We start from the raw sequence: 21,479 nt of genomic DNA, 5'->3' as shown, positions 1-21,479 counted from the left end.
AAATTGCCCGTGCCTTCTCGAAGCAAATACAGCTGCCCTGCGTTTCCTAGCGTGGGCGTTCGCGGCGGGCGTTTTCGTGGTCTTTGCAATGGTATTGTAATATCCAAACGTTTTCCAAAATGGCTGACCGAAACATCAAAAATGTTTGTATTATTTTCAAATAGGGCCTAGTCCTCTGATAGTACAAATAAGGTCTTGAAACGAAGGCCTTTCCTTCAAAAAACAAAAAATGTATACATTCTTATAAAATACAAACCGTTTCTTAATGCTACGACAAAACGTTTCGCGAACGCCCGCGTTAAGAAACGTATGGTAGTTCCTACTTCCCATACATCAAAATGCTACAATGGCAGAAACTCACGACAGTCTCTTTAAAAATTATAAGATTTCAGGTGTTTTCATCCAAGAATTCAGGCGCGGATCCAGGGCGGACGTGAAAAAACTAATTTCTTGAAAACGCCCCTTACCATGTCCGACGCCCCCGTATCACCCAAAGACTAATGCCACTAATTTCAATAACGTTTTGATATATAAGCCTATATCATCAGGCCTATGCTGTATTTATTCAATAAAGAAATTCAAATCTTAATCAAACCACATCAAGGTCCAGGTCATCTAGTTCTCTGGTTTCTATTAGAAATATTCTGGTAACCGACATATTTAATATTGCAATAATCATATTATGCAGTAGAACTTCCAAGTGCATGTTTTTGCAGTTGTATCATTTACAGTCACAAACTGGCACCTGATACCACCATGCTCAGTTTTCTGCCTTCAGATCACTTTCTTTTCCCAATCAAATTTGAACTTGATACTGTACATATACGCGATAGGCCTATACTTGGCTGAAATCTGATGTTAGAGGAAGGTCTTGTACTATCACACAGAATCTAGATATCTGTACTTTGTTAAGTGATGCACCTTTCCCTATTACAAATAATCTTAATGTGGTACTACAAATGTATAAAAGAGAAGAGAAAATCACGGTCTCAAAATCAGATACCTAGTTGACTATGTGATAAAAAATAAAGATCCTGTCAGGGCTAGTCCAAAAGATTCCATTTTAATTATTTGTATGACAAATGTTGGTACGGTGGTAAGGATTAATTTTGACAGTGGATGGACCTGTGTATTTATCAAAACCTTGAATAACTGGGATAACACAGGTATTCAAAACGACGTTAGACTCCAAACTTAGCTGTGTGGCAAAACCTTGAATAACTGGGATAACACAGGTATTCAAAACGACGTTAGACTCCAAACTTACCTGTGTGGCAAAACCTTGAATAACTGGGATAACACAGGTATTCAAAACGACGTTAGACTCCAAACTTAGCTGTGTGGCAAAACCTTGAATAACTGGGATAACACAGGTATTCAAAACGACGTTAGACTCCAAACTTAGCTGTGTGGCAAAACCTTGAATAACTGGGATAACACAGGTATTCAAAACGACGTTAGACTCCAAACTTAGCTGTGTGGCAAAACCTTGAATAACTGGGATAACACAGGTATTCAAAACGACGTTAGACTCCAAACTTAGCTGTGTGGCAAAACCTTGAATAACTGGGATAACACAGGTATTCAAAACGACGTTAGACTCCAAACTTAGCTGTGTGGCAAAACCTTGAATAACTGGGATAACACAGGTATTCAAAACGACGTTAGACTCCAAACTTAGCTGTGTGGCAAAACCTTGAATAACTGGGATAACACAGGTATTCAAAACGACGTTAGACTCCAAACTTACCTGTGTGGCAAAACCTTGAATAACTGGGATAACACAGGTATTCAAAACGACGTTAGACTCCAAACTTAGCTGTGTGGCAAAACCTTGAATAACTGGGATAACACAGGTATTCAAAACGACGTTAGACTCCAAACTTAGCTGTGTGGCAAAACCTTGAATAACTGGGATAACACAGGTATTCAAAACGACGTTAGACTCCAAACTTAGCTGTGTGGCAAAACCTTGAATAACTGGGATAACACAGGTATTCAAAACGACGTTAGACTCCAAACTTAGCTGTGTGGCAAAACCTTGAATAACTGGGATAACACGGGTATTCAAAACGACGTTAGACTCCAAACTTAGCTGTGTGGCAAAACCTTGAATAACTGGGATAACACGGGTATTCAAAACGACGTTAGACTCCAAACTTAGCTGTGTGGCAAAACCTTGAATAACTGGGATAACACGGGTATTCAAAACGACGTTAGACTCCAAACTTAGCTGTGTGGCAAAACCTTGAATAACTGGGATAACACGGGTATTCAAAACGACGTTAGACTCCAAACTTAGCTGTGTGGCAAAACCTTGAATAACTGGGATAACACGGGTATTCAAAACGACGTTAGACTCCAAACTTAGCTGTGTGGCAAAACCTTGAATAACTGGGATAACACGGGTATTCAAAACGACGTTAGACTCCAAACTTAGCTGTGTGGCAAAACCTTGAATAACTGGGATAACACGGGTATTCAAAACGACGTTAGACTCCAAACTTAGCTGTGTGGCAAAACCTTGAATAACTGGGATAACACGGGTATTCAAAACGACGTTAGACTCCAAACTTAGCTGTGTGGCAAAACCTTGAATAACTGGGATAACACGGGTATTCAAAACGACGTTAGACTCCAAACTTAGCTGTGTGGCAAAACCTTGAATAACTGGGATAACACGGGTATTCAAAACGACGTTAGACTCCAAACTTAGCTGTGTGGCAAAACCTTGAATAACTGGGATAACACGGGTATTCAAAACGACGTTAGACTCCAAACTTAGCTGTGTGGCAAAACCTTGAATAACTGGGATAACACGGGTATTCAAAACGACGTTAGACTCCAAACTTAGCTGTGTGGCAAAACCTTGAATAACTGGGATAACACGGGTATTCAAAACGACGTTAGACTCCAAACTTAGCTGTGTGGCAAAACCTTGAATAACTGGGATAACACGGGTATTCAAAACGACGTTAGACTCCAAACTTAGCTGTGTGGCAAAACCTTGAATAACTGGGATAACACAGGTATTCAAAACGACGTTAGACTCCAAACTTAGCTGTGTGGCAAAACCTTGAATAACTGGGATAACACAGGTATTCAAAACGACGTTAGACTCCAAACTTAGCTGTGTGGCAAAACCTTGAATAACTGGGATAACACAGGTATTCAAAACGACGTTAGACTCCAAACTTACCTGTGTGGCAAAACCTTGAATAACTGGGATAACACAGGTATTCAAAACGACGTTAGACTCCAAACTTAGCTGTGTGGCAAAACCTTGAATAACTGGGATAACACAGGTATTCAAAACGACGTTAGACTCCAAACTTAGCTGTGTGGCAAAACCTTGAATAACTGGGATAACACAGGTATTCAAAACGACGTTAGACTCCAAACTTAGCTGTGTGGCAAAACCTTGAATAACTGGGATAACACAGGTATTCAAAACGACGTTAGACTCCAAACTTAGCTGTGTGGCAAAACCTTGAATAACTGGGATAACACAGGTATTCAAAACGACGTTAGACTCCAAACTTAGCTGTGTGGCAAAACCTTGAATAACTGGGATAACACAGGTATTCAAAACGACGTTAGACTCCAAACTTACCTGTGTGGCAAAACCTTGAATAACTGGGATAACACAGGTATTCAAAACGACGTTAGACTCCAAACTTAGCTGTGTGGCAAAAGGAATGTCATTCAACTTTCCAATGATCAATGTTCCTTTTATATCGAGGAATATTCATTCTTCTCTAGTGTTGGCGGCTGCTTCTGAAATCTCAAGACAAGCATATTGTATTCTAATTCAAACAACACCATACTATTTTGGCACAGACGTTCTTTAATCGGGGTTATGACTTTCAAAGATTCATTTAGGCATTACAGACGTTTTATGACAGACATTTAAAGGCCAATTCCAGATATGACCGACTGCCTGGTAAAAATTGAATGTTGCGTAGCTGCTGGATATAGAATACAAAGCAAACCTTTTGATAAGCATAAAAAACATTGGTATTTTGTAAAGTTCTCCATGTGCTTACCTCATTCTGGACAACTGAAGGGTCATTAGATTGCTGAAGGGTCCACGGGAATAACCTGTGATGTGATATTTTTAGTAAGGTGATATTTGTTAACGTTTACAACTCAGCAATCTTATAATATTTAAGCATAATGTACCAAGTACAGTAACTTTTAATGGTCTACCATAATGTACTACTTTCATTTAGTGTGTCATTATAGCCGTAACATACACGGCTGTTATAATACTCACTATCTGTTTGGACATCATAACGTTTTTTTCTTTTTTTCCTTTTTGTGTGTGTGTGTGTGTGTGTGTGTGTGTGTGTGTGTGTGTGTTTGATATCGGTTGCTATAGCTGTTTACTGGGCAAGAGTAGGACCATAATACAAAAACTGGATCTGGTAAATTGACTACAGATTTCATACGTTTGTAGTTTTTATGTGGTATATACATCCTTGGGCCATCCAGGTATAATAATGGTTCTCTTGCAGTTATTTTTGTCCGGTGATGTCTGTTTGAATCCTGGTACTTCACATACAATGTCGCCTATAGTCTTTTCCACAGGGAACGCCTTTTTTCATACTATGGCACTTACTACAAGTTATTAATTTCTGAGTCAATTATTTTCGAAATTGCACACACAAATAGTAAAAACCTTTTTCTCTTCTTTTTTTTTACGTCAAACCAGACTGAAATTATTTACAAAAAAACCTAAAATATTTTTGTAGGAGGATGGGATAGATTAGTTTATCCGTTGCCCACCTTACTGTAAATGGACACCTTACGAAAGTAAATTTTACTGAAATGGAACTGAGCAACTTTGATGCAGTTGGTATTACAGAAACTCACCTGAATTTAAATATTTCTAATGAAGAATTGTTGTTGCAAGAACAGGACATTTAATGCTTTGATGAGGAGTAGCAACTTATGTAAAAGATAACATAACATCCAAGCATAGAGATGCATGGACATTCCTAGTTTGGCAGCTGTGTATGGAAGTGAATCATAATAAATGTGAAATCTTCCTCTGTACTCTTTATCGTTCACCATCCAGTACTACTGATGTGTGGAATTTAATTGAAGAATCATTTAGTTGTCGTGTGAAAAGTTAAAGTTAAAGGTTGCTTTGTTTAACGACACCACTAAAGCACATTGATTTATTAATCATCGGCTATTGGATGTCAAACATTTGATAATTATTACATATAGTATTAGAAAAGAAAAAGTTTGTTTTGTTTAACGACACCACTAGAGCACATTGATTTATTAATCATCGGCTATTAGATGTCAAACATTTGGTAATGTTAACATATAGTCTTAGAGAGGAAACCCGCTACATGTTTCCATTAGTAGCAAGGACCTTTTATATGCACCATCCCACAGACAGAATAGCACCTTTGATATACCATTTGTGGTGCACTGTTTGGAAAAAAAATAAATCCAATCAGGTGAATGGATCCACCGAGATGGTTTGATCCTGCGACGCAAGCACTTCGAGCGATCACTCAACCGACTGAGCTAAATCACGCCCTTGGTCCATGAAAGGTGAAAAAGTGAAAGTCCACTGAAAACTACTTCCATATCACACTGGCTGATGCTTCTGAAATCATTTGTTTCGTCGTTGTTGAATATTGTTGTTGTTGTTGTTGAATCGTAGGCAATTGCCCCCCCCCCCCCCCCCCCCCCAAAATTCGGGCAAAACAGTGGGAAAAATTCGGGCAGTTTTTATCTGGGTAAAATTTCGGGCAAATCAACCCCTCCAGCCCCCTAAATCGAAGAGTCCCCATACGCCCATGAATACTTGATACAACAATTTAGTTTTGTGTAACCCATTTTCCGTTCACGCATTAAGTTTAGGTCATCATTTACATGGAGGATTACGCAAAACGACCTGAAATTGTTTTTACATAATCCGTAGATTTCTTAGGGCGACAGTAGAGTATTCTAAAAGTTATGTACACGTATATGCAATCTTGTTCGGATATGTCGGCTACGCTTTTCTTCGTCTTTTTTTTTTTTAGTCCCATATTTTAAATTAGAAACAGGTTTCTTTCATACTTGTTATGAAGAATGCCTTTATAAACCTCTACACACGCTAGCTGATCCGGAACAATCTAGATGTTTACGTATAGATTTCTGTACTCGTTGGTCTGTGCGTTCTTCCTGGTTGATGTAAGTTATAGTTACGCCCTCGATCATTACACCCGTCACTCAACGGCCGCAAAAACCGTGGTCTAACTAGACAAATCTGTCGGGGGGGAAAAGGATGATGTAACTAGCTTGTACCACGCCCCCATTACAGATTTATATTGTAGCTTTATTAGTAATGTTAGTGAAAGTGTTACTTTTTAAAACAATGGTTTAATTTACTTCCTGCTGAACTATATGTGACCTGTAGGCGTAACTTTCTTCACCCATTCAGCAATCGCTAAAATTTAGGTCAGACACGCCCGTGGTCTAACTATGGGATACACCACGGGTAAAATCAAAGGGGCCAACACCAAAGCGTGGTACAATGCTAAATGTATAGGCCTGTATACGTTTAATGTTATATTACGAGTAAGAACGGGTGTGTATTTGGCATAGTTTTAACATATCATAAATAAAATATAAATACTAGTACTGAAAGGAAGAGGTACACCGACAACTGATTATGAAGACGATGTGGAATATAATGCTTCTTAATTTTATCTTAAGAACAGATTCTGTTCAAGGTTTGTATATTTCTGTAGGTTTTGTTATATTTTAGTGAGGTAGGGAATGAGGTAGAGAAAGAGAGAGGCAGAGAAAAAGGGACAGACAGACGGAGCTACACACACACACACACACACACACACACACACACACACACACAGGGGGAGGGAGAGAGCGAGAGAGGGCGGAGGGAGGGAGAAAGAGAGCGTGAGGGAGAGAACAAAAGAACGAAAGCAATATCTTTGTGGGAGGGATGAGGAGCAGCGAAGTAAGGCGGAGAAAGAGGGTGAGCCGGTGCAGTATTTTATTCAGAGAGAAGGTTTAACGTCAAAACGTTGACCTACAGTATTTCAATGAAGCTAACATGCATTGCATAATACTATCCTATCTTTGGAATGATGTGTTAAGATATACATTGCTGCTAATCATTCATTCATTCATTCATTTCTCGTTCCAGCTAGTGCACCACGACTGGTACATCAAAGGCCGTGGTATGTACTACCCTGTCTGTGGGATGGTGCATATAAAAGAACCCTTACTGCTAATCGAAAAGAGTAGCCCATGAAGTGGCGACAGCGGGTTTCCTCTCTCAATATATATGTGGTCCTTAACCATATGTTTGACGCCATATAACCGTACATAAAATGTGTTGAGTGCATCGTTAAATAAAACATTTCTTTCTTTCATTCATTCATTCATTCATCCATTCATTCATTCATCCTTAGACCTCCCTCTTACAGTACGTCACTGCGGTTTTAAATCAAAATCAGGCCAGTTTTGATGGAAATCCATCACGTCATTAATAGTCATTTTACTATTATTGGGTTTTAAATTTGAATTGTTATTACCTATTACAGGGAAGGGTCAGTGGTAAGACACTCGCTTGATGCGCGGTTGGTCTAGGATCGATCCCTATCGGTGGGCCCATGGAGATATGTTTTCGTTCCAGCCAGTGCACCACGACTGGTATATCAAAGGGCTTTAATATACCAGTCGTAGTTTTTGCTATGCTGTGTGTGGGATGGTGCATATATAAAATATCCATTGCTACTAAAGTAAAAATGTAGCGGGTTTCCTCTCTAAGACTGTATGACAAAATGACCAAATGGTTGACATCCAATAGCCGATGATACAAAAACAATATGCTCTAGTGGTGTCGTTAATGGGGAAAAAAACACCTTTTGTTACAGGCAACAGAGCGTGTCAACAACTGCCTGGTACCGCCGGTTATCCAGGTGAGTAATGTTAAAGGAGAGGACAATAAATGCATTTGGCCTGGTATGCATATTCAACGATATATAATGCTTAATATCAACAGGTATAATCGTACAGTTAATTAATAAAACGGTTAAATGTGACGGCTATTATATATAACGGGCGCAGCCATTTTGTACCATCTCGTTGAGTACGCCCCCTGGCGAGCTGGTGGTTACGTAATACTTAACGCGTAACGTCAGGAATGAGCCTTATAACTAGAGAAACACAATTTACCTGGTTTTTGCGGGATGATAAATAGTCATACATTGCAAAGTTCTGTAATAATACACATCCCAGTAAGCCAGCAATAAGTATATCCAGCACTATATATATTATTTTTCAATACAAAATAAAATACCATTGTCAAAGTGGCTACACAACAAGTCGAAACAATTAACAATGTTTTGCCCACCATGCATTAACCTACGTACTGAAATCATACACGGAGTGTTTTCTTAGTTAATTAGTCTATGCTGTTAGTTGCTTCTACCTGTGATTCCTGATTGGCAGGTGTGTATTTGATTGGTAACCAGACGAGCCAATTAATTGACGCTGTCTAGACAAAAAAATACATACCGGTATTGTGGAATATTACCTGTCGCCCCTAAAATTGTAATGGACATGGTTTATTACTGTATATAGTTCTGTAAAACTATTGATTAAGTAGACTTTTCCATCTAAAACCACAGAACTGACCAATTATTTAGTCCCAAAGAAAAGAAAATTATCACTTGGGTATCGTGGGTTGTCGTTTTTGCTCCAACGTAGCATATCAATAGGCCTAATTTTGTATATTTTTCCTTTGGATTATTAAACAGAGAAAAATACTATAACCCCATTTTGTTCCGTTAATGCAACTTGAAATATATTTAGTTAAATAGTTTATTATATTATTAAGTCATTTATGCTGTTTTACAAGTCAGGTTGATCAAAGAGAAGCGCCTTGTCGAAAACTACTGCTTTTGTTTACACTGTACATACAGGAGATGGTCAGGAGCTGACGTCACTTCGCCCCAAGCTATCCCACCAGACGTCACAAAAACGAAACAAAATGGCTGCCCCCAGTTAGCAGGAATAATCATGTTTTTTTATTAACTCAAAACTTACGCGTTTTTCATTTGCTAAAGTGTCAGTATGCACCTTTCCAACACATAAGGCTCTTGTTTGAGTTGACCCTACCTTTAACTGGAGTGTAACAAACGCGCAAAACACACACACACACACACACACGCACACACAAGCATACAAACACACACACACACACACAAGCACGCACACACAAGCATACAAGCACACACAAGCATACAAGCACACACACACAAGCATACAAGCACACACACAAACACACAAGCACGTACACACAGAGAGACAAGCACATACACACACATACACAGTCACTAACACACATTTACACACATACACGCACACATACACACACACACATATACATACACACAAACATACATACACATACACACGCACACACACATACGCACGCACATACACACACACATACGCATACACATACACACACACACACACATATACACACATATACATACACACACATACATACACACACACACAAACACATATATATACACACACATTTGCTGTTTTTGGGAGCTTAGCTCATTTCGTCTTCGACCCTTTCAAATTGCCTTTTAAATGTCTTGGTGACCCCTCCCCCCCCCCCCACATCCTGTTATAAAATTCCGGATCCGTCCCTGACAGCAGTGGTAGAGCGCTCGCTTGAGGTGCGATAGGTCCCAGGATCGAACACTCCTCAGCACTCAGGACACTGCGATCAAAGCACTTGAGGCGAGCGCTCTGCCGACTGAGCTAGATAGCACCCTCCCATTTTCTTCAGAGACAACTGACGATATCGATGGTGTATCAGTCTACTCACTAAGAATACACTAGACCAATTTAAACTGTTTAAAATGTCTAACAGAAGCCGTAAAATGCATGACAATTATGAATCTACCATTAGCATATTAATTAGTGCAGTACCTTATCGCTGCATAAGACTGGTCCCAAAATATGTTATAACAGAGACGTGAGGATATACAACCGTTACTCACAAAAGTTGACGTGACCACAACATATGAGACATTTGTAGGAGGAATATCGCATTTATCCTACGCGCCTGTAGGATGGAACATATAAAAGATCGCTTGCTACTGATGAAAACATATAGCGGGTTTCCTCTATAAGAATATGTAAAAAAAAATAAAAAAAATTGACATCCAGTAGCCGATGATTAATAAATCAATGTTCTCTAGTGGTGTCGTTAAACAAAACAAACTTTAACTTTTATCGTGTGTTCCGGTACACATACCACAACTTTTCTAAAACTCTCATAAGGAAAGGGACCTCAAGATGTGCACACGGATGGGTCTAGTATAATATTTCTAACCAGGAGCAGTATGTATTTTGTATTTTCTCAAATTATATTGAGGGCGAAATACCTTCCTTACCATTATCATAAGCTGAATGGCTTGTTGATTGATTAAAACATATTTCATTGCTTTTTAAAGAACAAATGGATTAGGCACAAGTTACACAACTTACTAGGCCTTCTCCAAAATATATACATATTACGACAGTAATATATTTTTGCAATTTAAATATGAACAGAAATAAATATTATTGAAAAAAAGAAAGAAGAAAGAAGAAAGAATAAAGGAAACAAAAAAAGAGACGCAATAAAGTTTTCTATGTGTTCTATAATTAGACAGCAGGTTGGATAAAGAAAAACACAAAACACAAACAAGGCATCGCAATGATTACGTAATGGCTACACAAATAATAATAATAATAATAGCAATAAAATAAATAAATAGTAATAATGTTAAAGATCCATGGCTTGTTATACTTCCAGTGATCAACATGTGTGAAAGCAATGCCGCCCAAAACAGTGATACTTTTTATCTGGATGCTTTCTCTAATTCCACAACTGACCCCCAGTGTATCTGCGTACTACAAGTACAGGGAGCGGCTGAGATTGGCTTTCAACAAAATATCATTTCTGGGGATCCTTGTGTGTCTACCTTAACTCTGTACAGCAAAATGACAAAGGATCACGCGTTTTCATGTCGCACAGATAGCTCAGCAATAAATATCACAACAAACTACACCACCATGTTGTTGGAACTGAAGACGTCGACGTTGAGTCAGGAATCCGCCTACTGTTTACAGGTTTCCAAGAAAGGAGGAGCAGGTAAGTAAATTGTATTTTCTCTACTGATTATATTAAAGTTAAAGTTGTTTTGTTTAACGACATCACTAGAGCACATTGATATGTTAATCATGGGCTATTGGATGTCAACTGTTATACAGACTAGCTAAAAAAGAAGAAGTTTGTTTTGTTTAAAGACACCACTAGAGTACATTGATTTATTAATCATCGGCTATTGGATGTCAAACATTTGGTAATTTTGACATAGCCGTAAAGAAAAAACCCGCTACATTTTTCCATTAGTAGCAAGGGATATTTTGTATGCACCATCCCACAGACAGGATAACACATACCACGGCCTTTGTTACACCAGTTGTGGTGCACTGGGTGGAACGAGAAATAGCCCAATTGGCCCACCGATGGGGATCGATCCGAAACCGGCCGCGCATCAAGCGAGTGCGTTACCATAGGGCTACGTCCCGCCCCTTTAATATTAAAGAGACCGTCTTGAGTTTGCTGTAGTTCACGTTTCCGAACGAAAAAGTAGTTTTAATCTCTACAGTATATATGAAATGCATTTTCTCGTATTTGCAAGGTGTTTTTGATTGCCTGAATACTTCTAGAAACCGAGAGTACATTTTCCTCCAAATTCAGCTACTACAAACATACGACGACCCGAAACATGCTGCATATAGAGACACTGGTAATCTAAACTAGAACATTCTAACGAGTGATTTCAGTTGTTAAAAACGTCCTGTGACTTGGAAACATTTTACAATGGCAGCAAACTGGACTGCCCATTACAAGAACTATTCCGAGTTTGCAACCATGTTTCCAAATAATGAATCCCTTGTATGTTTAATACAGTTTATTGTTTATACTACCAGTTTCTGTATATCGAACGTTTTTCGCCGTCCCAATGTTTTTATTAGCTCAGATTTCATTGTTTTTTTCCTAATAATTTTTTTTTGTTCATATGTACGAAATTATTTAGAGGTAAAACACAATATGAACTACACCAAATATTAGGATAACAAGAAATCTGCTGTATATACAGCCACTGACATTTTAAACAAGAAATTTATTTTAATATTTATTTTTATTAATTATCGGCTATACTGTACTATTTACTCGCTGGATGAAGCAAGCCACCAGTGACCAAAAGTCAAAAATAGCATTTAAATAGTAGGATGTGTTTAACATTAAAGGGACACACCCTAGTTACGGCTAGTTGTTAACCATTACGGCGTTGTTTTTCGCTATTAAACCCATTTTTCCACAAATAAAATTGCACTTTACTTACCGTTTATTATTTAGAATATACATTTCCATTCACTTGAAGTGTTTTTTGGTAATCCTGGTAATCCTGGTTTTTGTAATACCACAAAATGCATTTTTTCGTATTTCATAAAATGGCACGGGCCTCTGAGAAAAAACCGTTGAGCAGACAAGGTCTAATCTATTTTTAGAGGGGATATTTCCATTTCAATGTCACAGACGTTGGTATACCACGTGACCGTTATCATTTTGGTTCGGTTTGTTTTCTCGTGCACGGTTCGCGCAATCAACATCCATCAACTGGGTTAGTAGTTACGAGACCTCCTTCTCACTAATGGTTTTGGCCATATATGGTACAATCAAAATGTAGAAAATAGCAGAAATTTTTTATCATTATTCAAGCAGAGAATGACAGATCAATTTATTCAGGCTATGTTTGCTGTATTTAATAATTCTCCAAAGTGTCTCCTATACAAATTCATTGTTAATATTTTTTGTCTACAACCTTACCTTCAGAAGCCTATCGCCCTGAAATATAAACGTATTTTGAGTAAATTTAGACTTTCTGTACATATTCTCTCCATAGAAACGGGCAGATACCATCATATCGATAGAAGCAACAGGATATGTAATCTCTGCAACATGAATGTACTAGAAGACGAATGTCACTTTGTTCTAGTTTGTCCGTTCTACTATACTATAAGAGATAAATATATTAAAACTTATTATTATAATAAACCATCAACTCTGAAATTAACACAACTACTGTCCACCGATAACTCAAGAGAGTTAATTAAACTGTGTAAATACTTGATAACTGCTACCACACATAGAACAGACAACCTTGATTTATGAGTACGTTTTTATTTATGTATTTATTTCATTACTGTATTTTACTATCGACTGTGATAACTTTTAATAGGTCTATCCTGTAGACCTCACCATTCCCCGCAATGTGTACAATGTATTATTTTATTGTAAATATGTTTGTATGCCTATAAAATGTATATTTTTTTGGCAAATAATAAACTACTTAAACTGTTCATTTGTGAGATTTTTCTTCACAGTTCGTTAACATTTTCAGTAACAATAAAGTTCAGACAAGTAAGTGTCTCAATACAAAACGTTACAAACCCTTAAAACCAATAATTTTGCTAAGTCTTACGATATCTGGAGAGGGGATACAACCAGGACAGAACAGTTGGAACATGTCCAGGAGAGGTGAAAGGAACGCACCCCAAGTCTGTGAAATTTGTCGTGACGTAGGCATTGTTGTGCTTCGAGCGACATCTACCGGTGACATCAGAATACTAACTTTCAAAATTATTTCAAGCAACTGGGACATGGGGATTCCCATGGTATTTATCGATATAAAACCTGCTTTTTCACTCCATTTGATAAAAACGTGATCTAAGTGTGTTACAGGTTTGTAGATTAACCAAATTATAATTTATTTTCGCTGGATGGAACTAGGGTGTGCGGCTTTAAACTTTGGAATGTTAGACGTTGAAAATTAAAACAATTAAATGCCAGTTATAAAAACAAAATTATAATACAAAGAAAATACATCGGCTAGTGGGTGTCAAGCAGAAAATTAACAAGACTAAAAAAAAACCCAGACTGCTTCAAAAACTTCTGTTTGTACGTATGGTTTGCGAACTGTGGTCTTTCTAAATTTATATAATTAATAATAATAATAAAGATTAAAAAGAAACCTAGTATATTCTGTTCTTTGGGTACCGAATAACGAATACGTATCGTGGATAGCCTGTATAGTATTCGGTGCACTGAATCGTGCAGTGAATCGTTGCAGCTCTGTTGATAATACAGTGACACCTCTAAAAACTGGACCTTCTGTAAGACGGAATTCCCCCAAAACTGGACCTTCTGTAAGACGGAATTCCCCCAAAACTGGACCTTCTGTAAGACGGAATTCCCCCAAAACTGGACCTTCTGTAAGACGGAATTCCCCCCAAAACTGGACCTTCTGTAAGACGGAATTCCCCCAAAACTGGACCTTCTGTAAGACGGAATTCCCCCAAAACTGGACATTTTTCACGGTCCTTTTTTAAAAATCAGGGGCGGGACGTAGCCCAGTGGTAAAGCGTTCGCTTGATACGCGGTCGGTCCAGGATCGATCCCCGTCGGTGGAGCCATTGGGCTATTTCTCATTCTAGCCAGTTCTCCACAACTGGTGTAACAAAGGCCGTAGTATGTACTATCCTGTCTGTGGGATGGTGCATATAAAAGATCCTTTGCTGACAATCGAAAAGAGTAGCCCATGAAGTGGCGACAGCGGGTTTCCTCTCTCAATATCTCTGTGGTCCTCAGCCATATGTCTGACGCCATATAACCGTAAATAAAATGTGTTGAGTGCGTCGTTAAATACAACACCTTCTTTCCTTCTTTTTAAAAATCAGAACAGAACTTAACCTCTCTAAACCAGATACCTCTTAATACAGGACATGTTACTTGGTCACTAGGGTGTCCGGTTTAGAGGGGTTACCGACTGAACTAGATCCCGCCCAGTGTTACTACTAACATTGTGAGTACCATGATGGAAATACATTTCAGGCCAGTTCATTAAAAGCCTAGATTTGAAGATTTGCTCCATTTCTGTTTTTGCTTCTCTGGTTGAGCGGACGCCTGAGGTGCTTGTGTCGCAGGATCGAACCACCTCGGTGGATCCATTCAACTGATTGAGTTTTTTTCTCGTTCCAATCAGTGCACTACAATTGGCCAAATGCCGTGGAATGAGCTTTCCTATCTGTGGGAAAGTGCACATAAAAGATCCCTTTCTGCTAATATATATATCGGGTTTCCTCTGATGACTACGAGTTGGACATCCAATAGCCGATAATTAATTAATCAATGTGCTCTAGAGGTATTGTTAAACAAAACAATTTTTTTGTCTCTTTGCGGGTGTCTATTTATCTTTGTTTATCCCCCCCCCCTCTCTCTCTCTCTCTCTCTCTCTCTCTCTCTCTCTCTCTCTCTCTCTCTCTCTCTCTCTCTCTCTCTCTCTTACTCTCTCTCTCTCTCTCGTCTGGATGTCTGTGTGCTTTTACAAAAACAAAATTCACATTCTATTGTTTAAAGGAGCACTTCCGACTACAGTGTATTAAGCCGACACTGATACCGACACCAACACCTACGCCGACACCTACGCCGACACCGACACCAACACCTACGCCGACACCAACACCAATATCGACGCAAACACGTACGCCAACACCTACGCCGACACCAACACCAATATCGACGCAAACACGTACGCCAACACGTACGCCAACACCTACGTCGATTCATTCATCAACAATGCCGCCAACACCTACGACTCCATCATTATCACTAATGACGCCAATCACATCTACTGAAAGAGAAGAAAGACAGCCTGTTTCTGGTAGGTTTCCATATCGAGAGAAATAATAATAAATATATAAACATGAAGACACTTGCAGCAAGGGGAAGGGGGGGGGGGGGGGGGGAGGGTAGGTAGAGTGCACGCCTGAGGTCCTTTGGTCATTTAATTTATATTTCTTCATATATACCCCTTAGAATACAATTTGTAGTGTTACGTAATTTTATCCAATATTTAAAAATTCTCAGTTTTCTTGTTACTTGAAGCGCTAAGATCATCTTTAAAAAAAAGAAAGAAAGAAGTGTTTTATTTAACGACGCACTCAACACATTTTATTTTACGGTTATATGGCGTCAGACATATGGTTAAGGACCACACAGATTTTTTTAGAGGAAACCCGCTGTCGCCACATAGGCTACTCTTTTTACGACAGGCAGCAAGGGATCTTTTATTTGCGCTTCCCACAGGCAGGATAGCACAAACCATGGCCTTTGTTGAACCAGTTATGGATCACTGGTCGGTGCAAGTGGTTTACACCTACCCATTGAGCCTTGCGGAGCACTCACTCAGGGTTTGAAGTCGATATCTGGATTAAAAATCCCATGCCTCGACTGGGATCCGAACCCAGTACCTACCAGCCTGTAGACCGATGGCCTGCCACGACGCCACCGAGGCCGGTCCAAGATCATCTTAAGTGCTTAACAGTTAGACTAGAGCTAGAACGATTTTTTAAAATCCTCTTGTTTCCCCTTCTTTTTTTATATTTTTTATAAACGTTAGGGTCGCATGGTTTCTCCAGGAGCGATTAGGTAATCCAAACGTCAACTCTTATTTTGTTTTGCCTCTTTCTGCCCCCTGCCCCCCCCCCCCCTCCTCCTGCCCCCCGGGATTTTTCAAGATGAGTATATACGTGAGCCTATCCATAGACATATTAAAATCAGGTTGTCTGCAGGTAATCTGTTGGTGGGTGTGCCCGTGGGGCACTTTTGAATGTAGGCACCCTATTTATTTCTAACAGGGCAAATTTCTGATCCGAATATTGTACCTAATTTTCAAAAATATTTGAAAATAATTCTCGACTATATCACTGTGTTTTACTTTAAAGCTGGGTTACTGTTGAATGTATTACACCAAAAATAATAATTTTTTAGCATCTGACTAATCATAGTGAGGCAATGGAATTCAAATGTCATAGATATTACAAACGCAGTACATATTTTGAACAGATTTAAGACCAAATTATGAATGCTATTCATGCTAGACTATATGTTCATAACAACAAACCACAAAACAATACAATATATATGTGGTATGGATATAGTACAGGAGGTATACTCACCATCAAAAGTTACGCAGTTTCTGATATATATAATTCTCTGTGTAAATGTGTATATAAATTCTGCACTTGACTTTCATTCCCATTTCAATCTTATCATCTGACTTAAATATGTCTATAATGTTCACAATTTTTGTAATTTCTTATTTTACCTCTGGGCCTTTGCTCTTGTTCCTCCCTCAATATGTCAACAGTTCTTATAGCATCAGATCACGAACCATTCACTTCAGCTTCAGTATTTCTTTGAACATTTCTCAGTCATGTCCATGTGGTTGAGGAATACCCTGGACTGTGTGATATGACTAATACCAAATGAGCCATGGCAGTTTACTCTCTTGTAATTTGCTCTTTTAGTACAGTGTATTTCAGGGAATATCAGCAAGAAGGAAGGTTTGAAACTAATCCACTGCATAGCATAATAGCAGCATTCTTGATCTGAGGAATCCCTACAAACAGACAGACAGACAGACAACTCATTTTACGTGCCCCTATCCACGAAGGTTCAGGCACGCCCACCACGGATTTAGCCTCTCACTTCGCCAGTGAACATCTCAAGGGACTGGAAGACTTTACTTTTAAATAAAAAAAGAAACTCTGTCCCCAGCTTATTGGGAAGAAGGTTCAGTGTGTGAGACAAAATACATGTTTCAAATGTAAACCATATCTGAGGGTGCTGTAAAGTACACAAGAAGATGCAGAGACAAAGATTGTACTTCAATGGCTGTACATTACCGCCTGTTCACCGTCACAGATACAAACATGTTTATACATTCAACTTGGCAACAAGAGGCAACAAGATATGCACAACATCATTAAGGATGCAGAGAAAACACCAACTAGCAATCTCTACTGTGCTTGTATGATATCAAGATCACTTTTATAAAGAATGGAACACTGATGGTTTTAAATATACGCAAGCAACACCCAGACGTCCTTGTTATGTTTTTAGCTCATGGAAGATGAGCAGAAATTGATGTCCATATATTTAAGAGGTAGAGCATCCCATATACCTTCTCTATAGGAGAGCAGGTGAAAATAACACTGAACATTATGACTTAAGAAATATCTGGAAATGTTTGTTACCAAATCAAGGGTGATAATATTGAACTACAGTAAAGTATACATCAGCCTTCTCCACCCTATACATATTGATGTTCACTGAGAAGGCTCTGAGAATGTACATAAAGCAAACAAATTGCCAAGTTGTCATTTGGTATCCCTCATACTTGGCAGTCCAGGTTGTTTCCCAACCAAATGGTCGTGGCTGAGACATTTCAGAAGGAACACTAGATATGAAATAGTGATATTATACCACGAGAGCTGATGGACATACTGATGGAGGAACTAGAGCAGAGCCTGAAGAAGGAGAATCCCAGAAATTGTCAACATGACAGACATCATATTTTAAATGCATAAAAATACAAAGGAATATGAAAGGAAGTGAAAACTTTCCTAGTGCTAATGACAATATTCGATGTAGACACTAATTATATACACCTGAGTCTAAGTTAAGCAGAATGTAAATAGAAATCAAATCTAAAACTCTTACAGGTGCAGGATTTAGCTCAGTAGGTTGAGTGCTCACCTGAGGTGCTTGCGTCAGAGGATCGTACCTCCTCGGTGGATTCATTCAACTGATTGTGTTTTTCTCGTTCCAACCAGTGCACGTCAACTGGTCAAAGGCCGTGGTGTGTGCTTTACTGTCTCTGGGAAAGTGCATATAAAAGATCCCTTGCTGCTAATGGAAAAATGTAGCGGGCTTCCCCTGATGAAGTATCAGATGAATAATTAATCAATGTGCTCTAGTGGTGTCATTAAACAAAACAAACTTTCTAAAAATATTACAAACACAGACTAGTATAAGATGAACATCTGCGAGATACATATAACTGAATCGGGCATGTAATGCAAAGGAAATTAGTACATAAAACTGACGTTTTACATTTTAACACTGGTATTTAGTATAGAGCGATATCTTCATAATATTAATGGACATACATGTATACTCAACAAAATTAATTAAGGGCTAGTACACTTTCTGATAATTCTTTGTTAGTGTCATATTATTGTAGCTAGTTTTGGTCATATATACATAACACAGTGGGTATTTCACATATTTATGGAAAATGTTGAAATGAACATTTGGCTAGAATTTGTTACACATTGGTTCATAATGATACTTGTCATTGTGTTCCCTCTAAATTGTTGTTTAAATCATTAAGTTTAAGAACATGCCATAATGCTGACACCTTAGAAAGGAAGAATTGAAATTTACCCCATATTTAAAGGAAAATGCTAAAATATCTAAAAGTTTCAAGCAGCCCAAAGTATGTGTACATATAGAAAATAATGCATTTCAGGCATTGCTTAACTTTTGTCGATGAATATATCATTACCCATACCACATATTGCATTGTTATTGATTTATTAATATTAACATCTAGTATAGGATGAATATCATCCATTTTGGCCTTATAATCTGTAAAAATGTCATATGGATGACAACTTTATCACTATATTTCACTTTTCCATATAGTATTTTGGGGACACAAAATGTGCAACGGTACCCCCATTCATATATCGATATTTGTTTTATTCCACAAACATTTTTGCTGCATACAAGTAGATATTACATTCATATATAATGGGGTATCTAAAAATACTTATCGCCAAAAATCCGGGGGGGGGGGGGGGGGGGGGGGGGGGGGGGGGAGGGTTTTTGTATTTGGCCCAAGGACTATTACCGTGATCTTAGCTAGGGCTTCTAGAATTTTTATAAAATCCACTAGCCATGGGATCAGTGATTAAAATATTTTACTAGCCACAATTAAAAATTCACTAGCCATACTTTACTTTAAGTTAATACACTTTTACTAAATAATAGTAATAATCAAATATGTCGCCTAAAGAGGGAGATAGAGCTTTAAAATTCTAACATTGGGGGCTTGAGGTGGGGGCAGAGCATTCATATTTACGAAATAGACTTAAACTGCAACATTTAACAAAAACAAAATTCACTAGTCGTCGGGCATGGCAATAGTAGTTATTTACTAGCCCAGCATTGAATATCACTAGCCATGGGAGTGGGGCTACCATAATCTAGAAGCCCTGTATTAGCGCTAAGATCGTCTTGAGGAACAGGCCCCTTTTATGGTAGAGAATGACAGAGTTTTGACCTGAGTGAATGCAGGAGACAAGCACCTGTCGTAGATAGAAAGGCAAGGAGGAGGATATAATTTGAAATATCGGAGCTACTGTCCGTTCAGACAGAGGTTAAATGAAACACGATATTGTGATATTCCACCGTCACCCCCATGTCCCTCCCAAAAAAGGCAGCAACAGAAATATAAATGACGGCACTAATAATAACAATATTAGAAAGGAAGGAAGGAAATGTTTTATTTAATGACGCACTCAACACATTTTATTTACGGTTATATGGTGTCAGACATATGGTTAAGGATCACACAGATATTGAGAGAGGAAACCCTCTATGACCACTTCATGGGCAACTCCTTTCGATTAGTAGCAATGGATCTTTTATATGCACCATCCCACAGACTGGATAGTACATACCATGGCCTTTGTTACACCAGTTGTGGAGCACTGGCTGGAACGAGAAATGGCCCAATGGGTCCATAGACGGGAATTGATCCTAGATCGATCTCGCATCAGGCGAGCGCTGTACCGCTGAACTACGTTCCGCCCCCTAACAACAATAGAAGGAAGGAAGGAAATGTTTTATTTGACGACGCACTCAACACATTTTATTTACGGTTATATGACATCAGACATATGGTTAAGGACCACACAGATATTGAGAGAGTTAACCCGCTGTCGCCACTTCATGGGCTACTCTTTTCGATTAGCAGCAAGGGATCTTTTATATGCCACAGACAAGACAGTATATACCACGTCCTTTGTTACACCATTTGTGGAGCACTGGCTGGGACGAGAAATATGTTTCTATTAGCTGCAAGCTCTAGACCGTACGCGCATCTAGCGAACGCTTTACCACTGGGCTGCGACCCCCCCCCCCCCCCCCCCAACAACAATAGCGACAACAACAATTCAACAATAAAAACATCGATCTAGCAATTATAATCATTTAAAACCAAATATTGCATTTGATATAACAGTAGGAATTGCAATTTTTGTTTTATATTTTTTATTTTTTTATTATTATTATTATTATTGTTATATTTGTATTATTTTTTTATTATTATATTTGTTTTTACATTTTGCTAATACATTTTGTTTTCATTGTGTTTTGTAGTTGCAGCTGTTGCAGGTGGTATTGTTGGTGCAGTTTTTATTGTTGTTGCTGTGGTTGTTGTCGTAATCAT

At 38.5% G+C, this 21,479-nt stretch overlaps 1 protein-coding gene across 1 annotated transcript in view; it reads left to right on the top strand.

The window, feature by feature from the left end:
* Positions 1 to 6,503: 6,503 nt before the first annotated feature.
* Positions 6,504 to 21,479, top strand: part of LOC121390612 — a 16,877-nt gene continuing 1,901 nt past the window's right edge. Inside the window, exons 1-4 of the mRNA XM_041522473.1 lie at positions 6,504 to 6,740; positions 7,911 to 7,955; positions 10,862 to 11,200; positions 21,410 to 21,479. The exon at positions 21,410 to 21,479 is cut by the window's right edge and continues 9 nt beyond it. Coding sequence (XP_041378407.1) covers positions 6,680 to 6,740; positions 7,911 to 7,955; positions 10,862 to 11,200; positions 21,410 to 21,479 — 515 coding nt within the window. The 5' untranslated portion in view covers positions 6,504 to 6,679. The remainder of the gene's footprint in view (positions 6,741 to 7,910; positions 7,956 to 10,861; positions 11,201 to 21,409) is intronic.

Source organism: Gigantopelta aegis, chromosome 15 (assembly GCF_016097555.1).
Source record: "Gigantopelta aegis isolate Gae_Host chromosome 15, Gae_host_genome, whole genome shotgun sequence".
Classification (NCBI taxonomy): Eukaryota; Metazoa; Mollusca; class Gastropoda; order Neomphalida; family Peltospiridae; genus Gigantopelta; species Gigantopelta aegis.
This window is presented reverse-complemented; position numbering and strand designations above follow the sequence as displayed.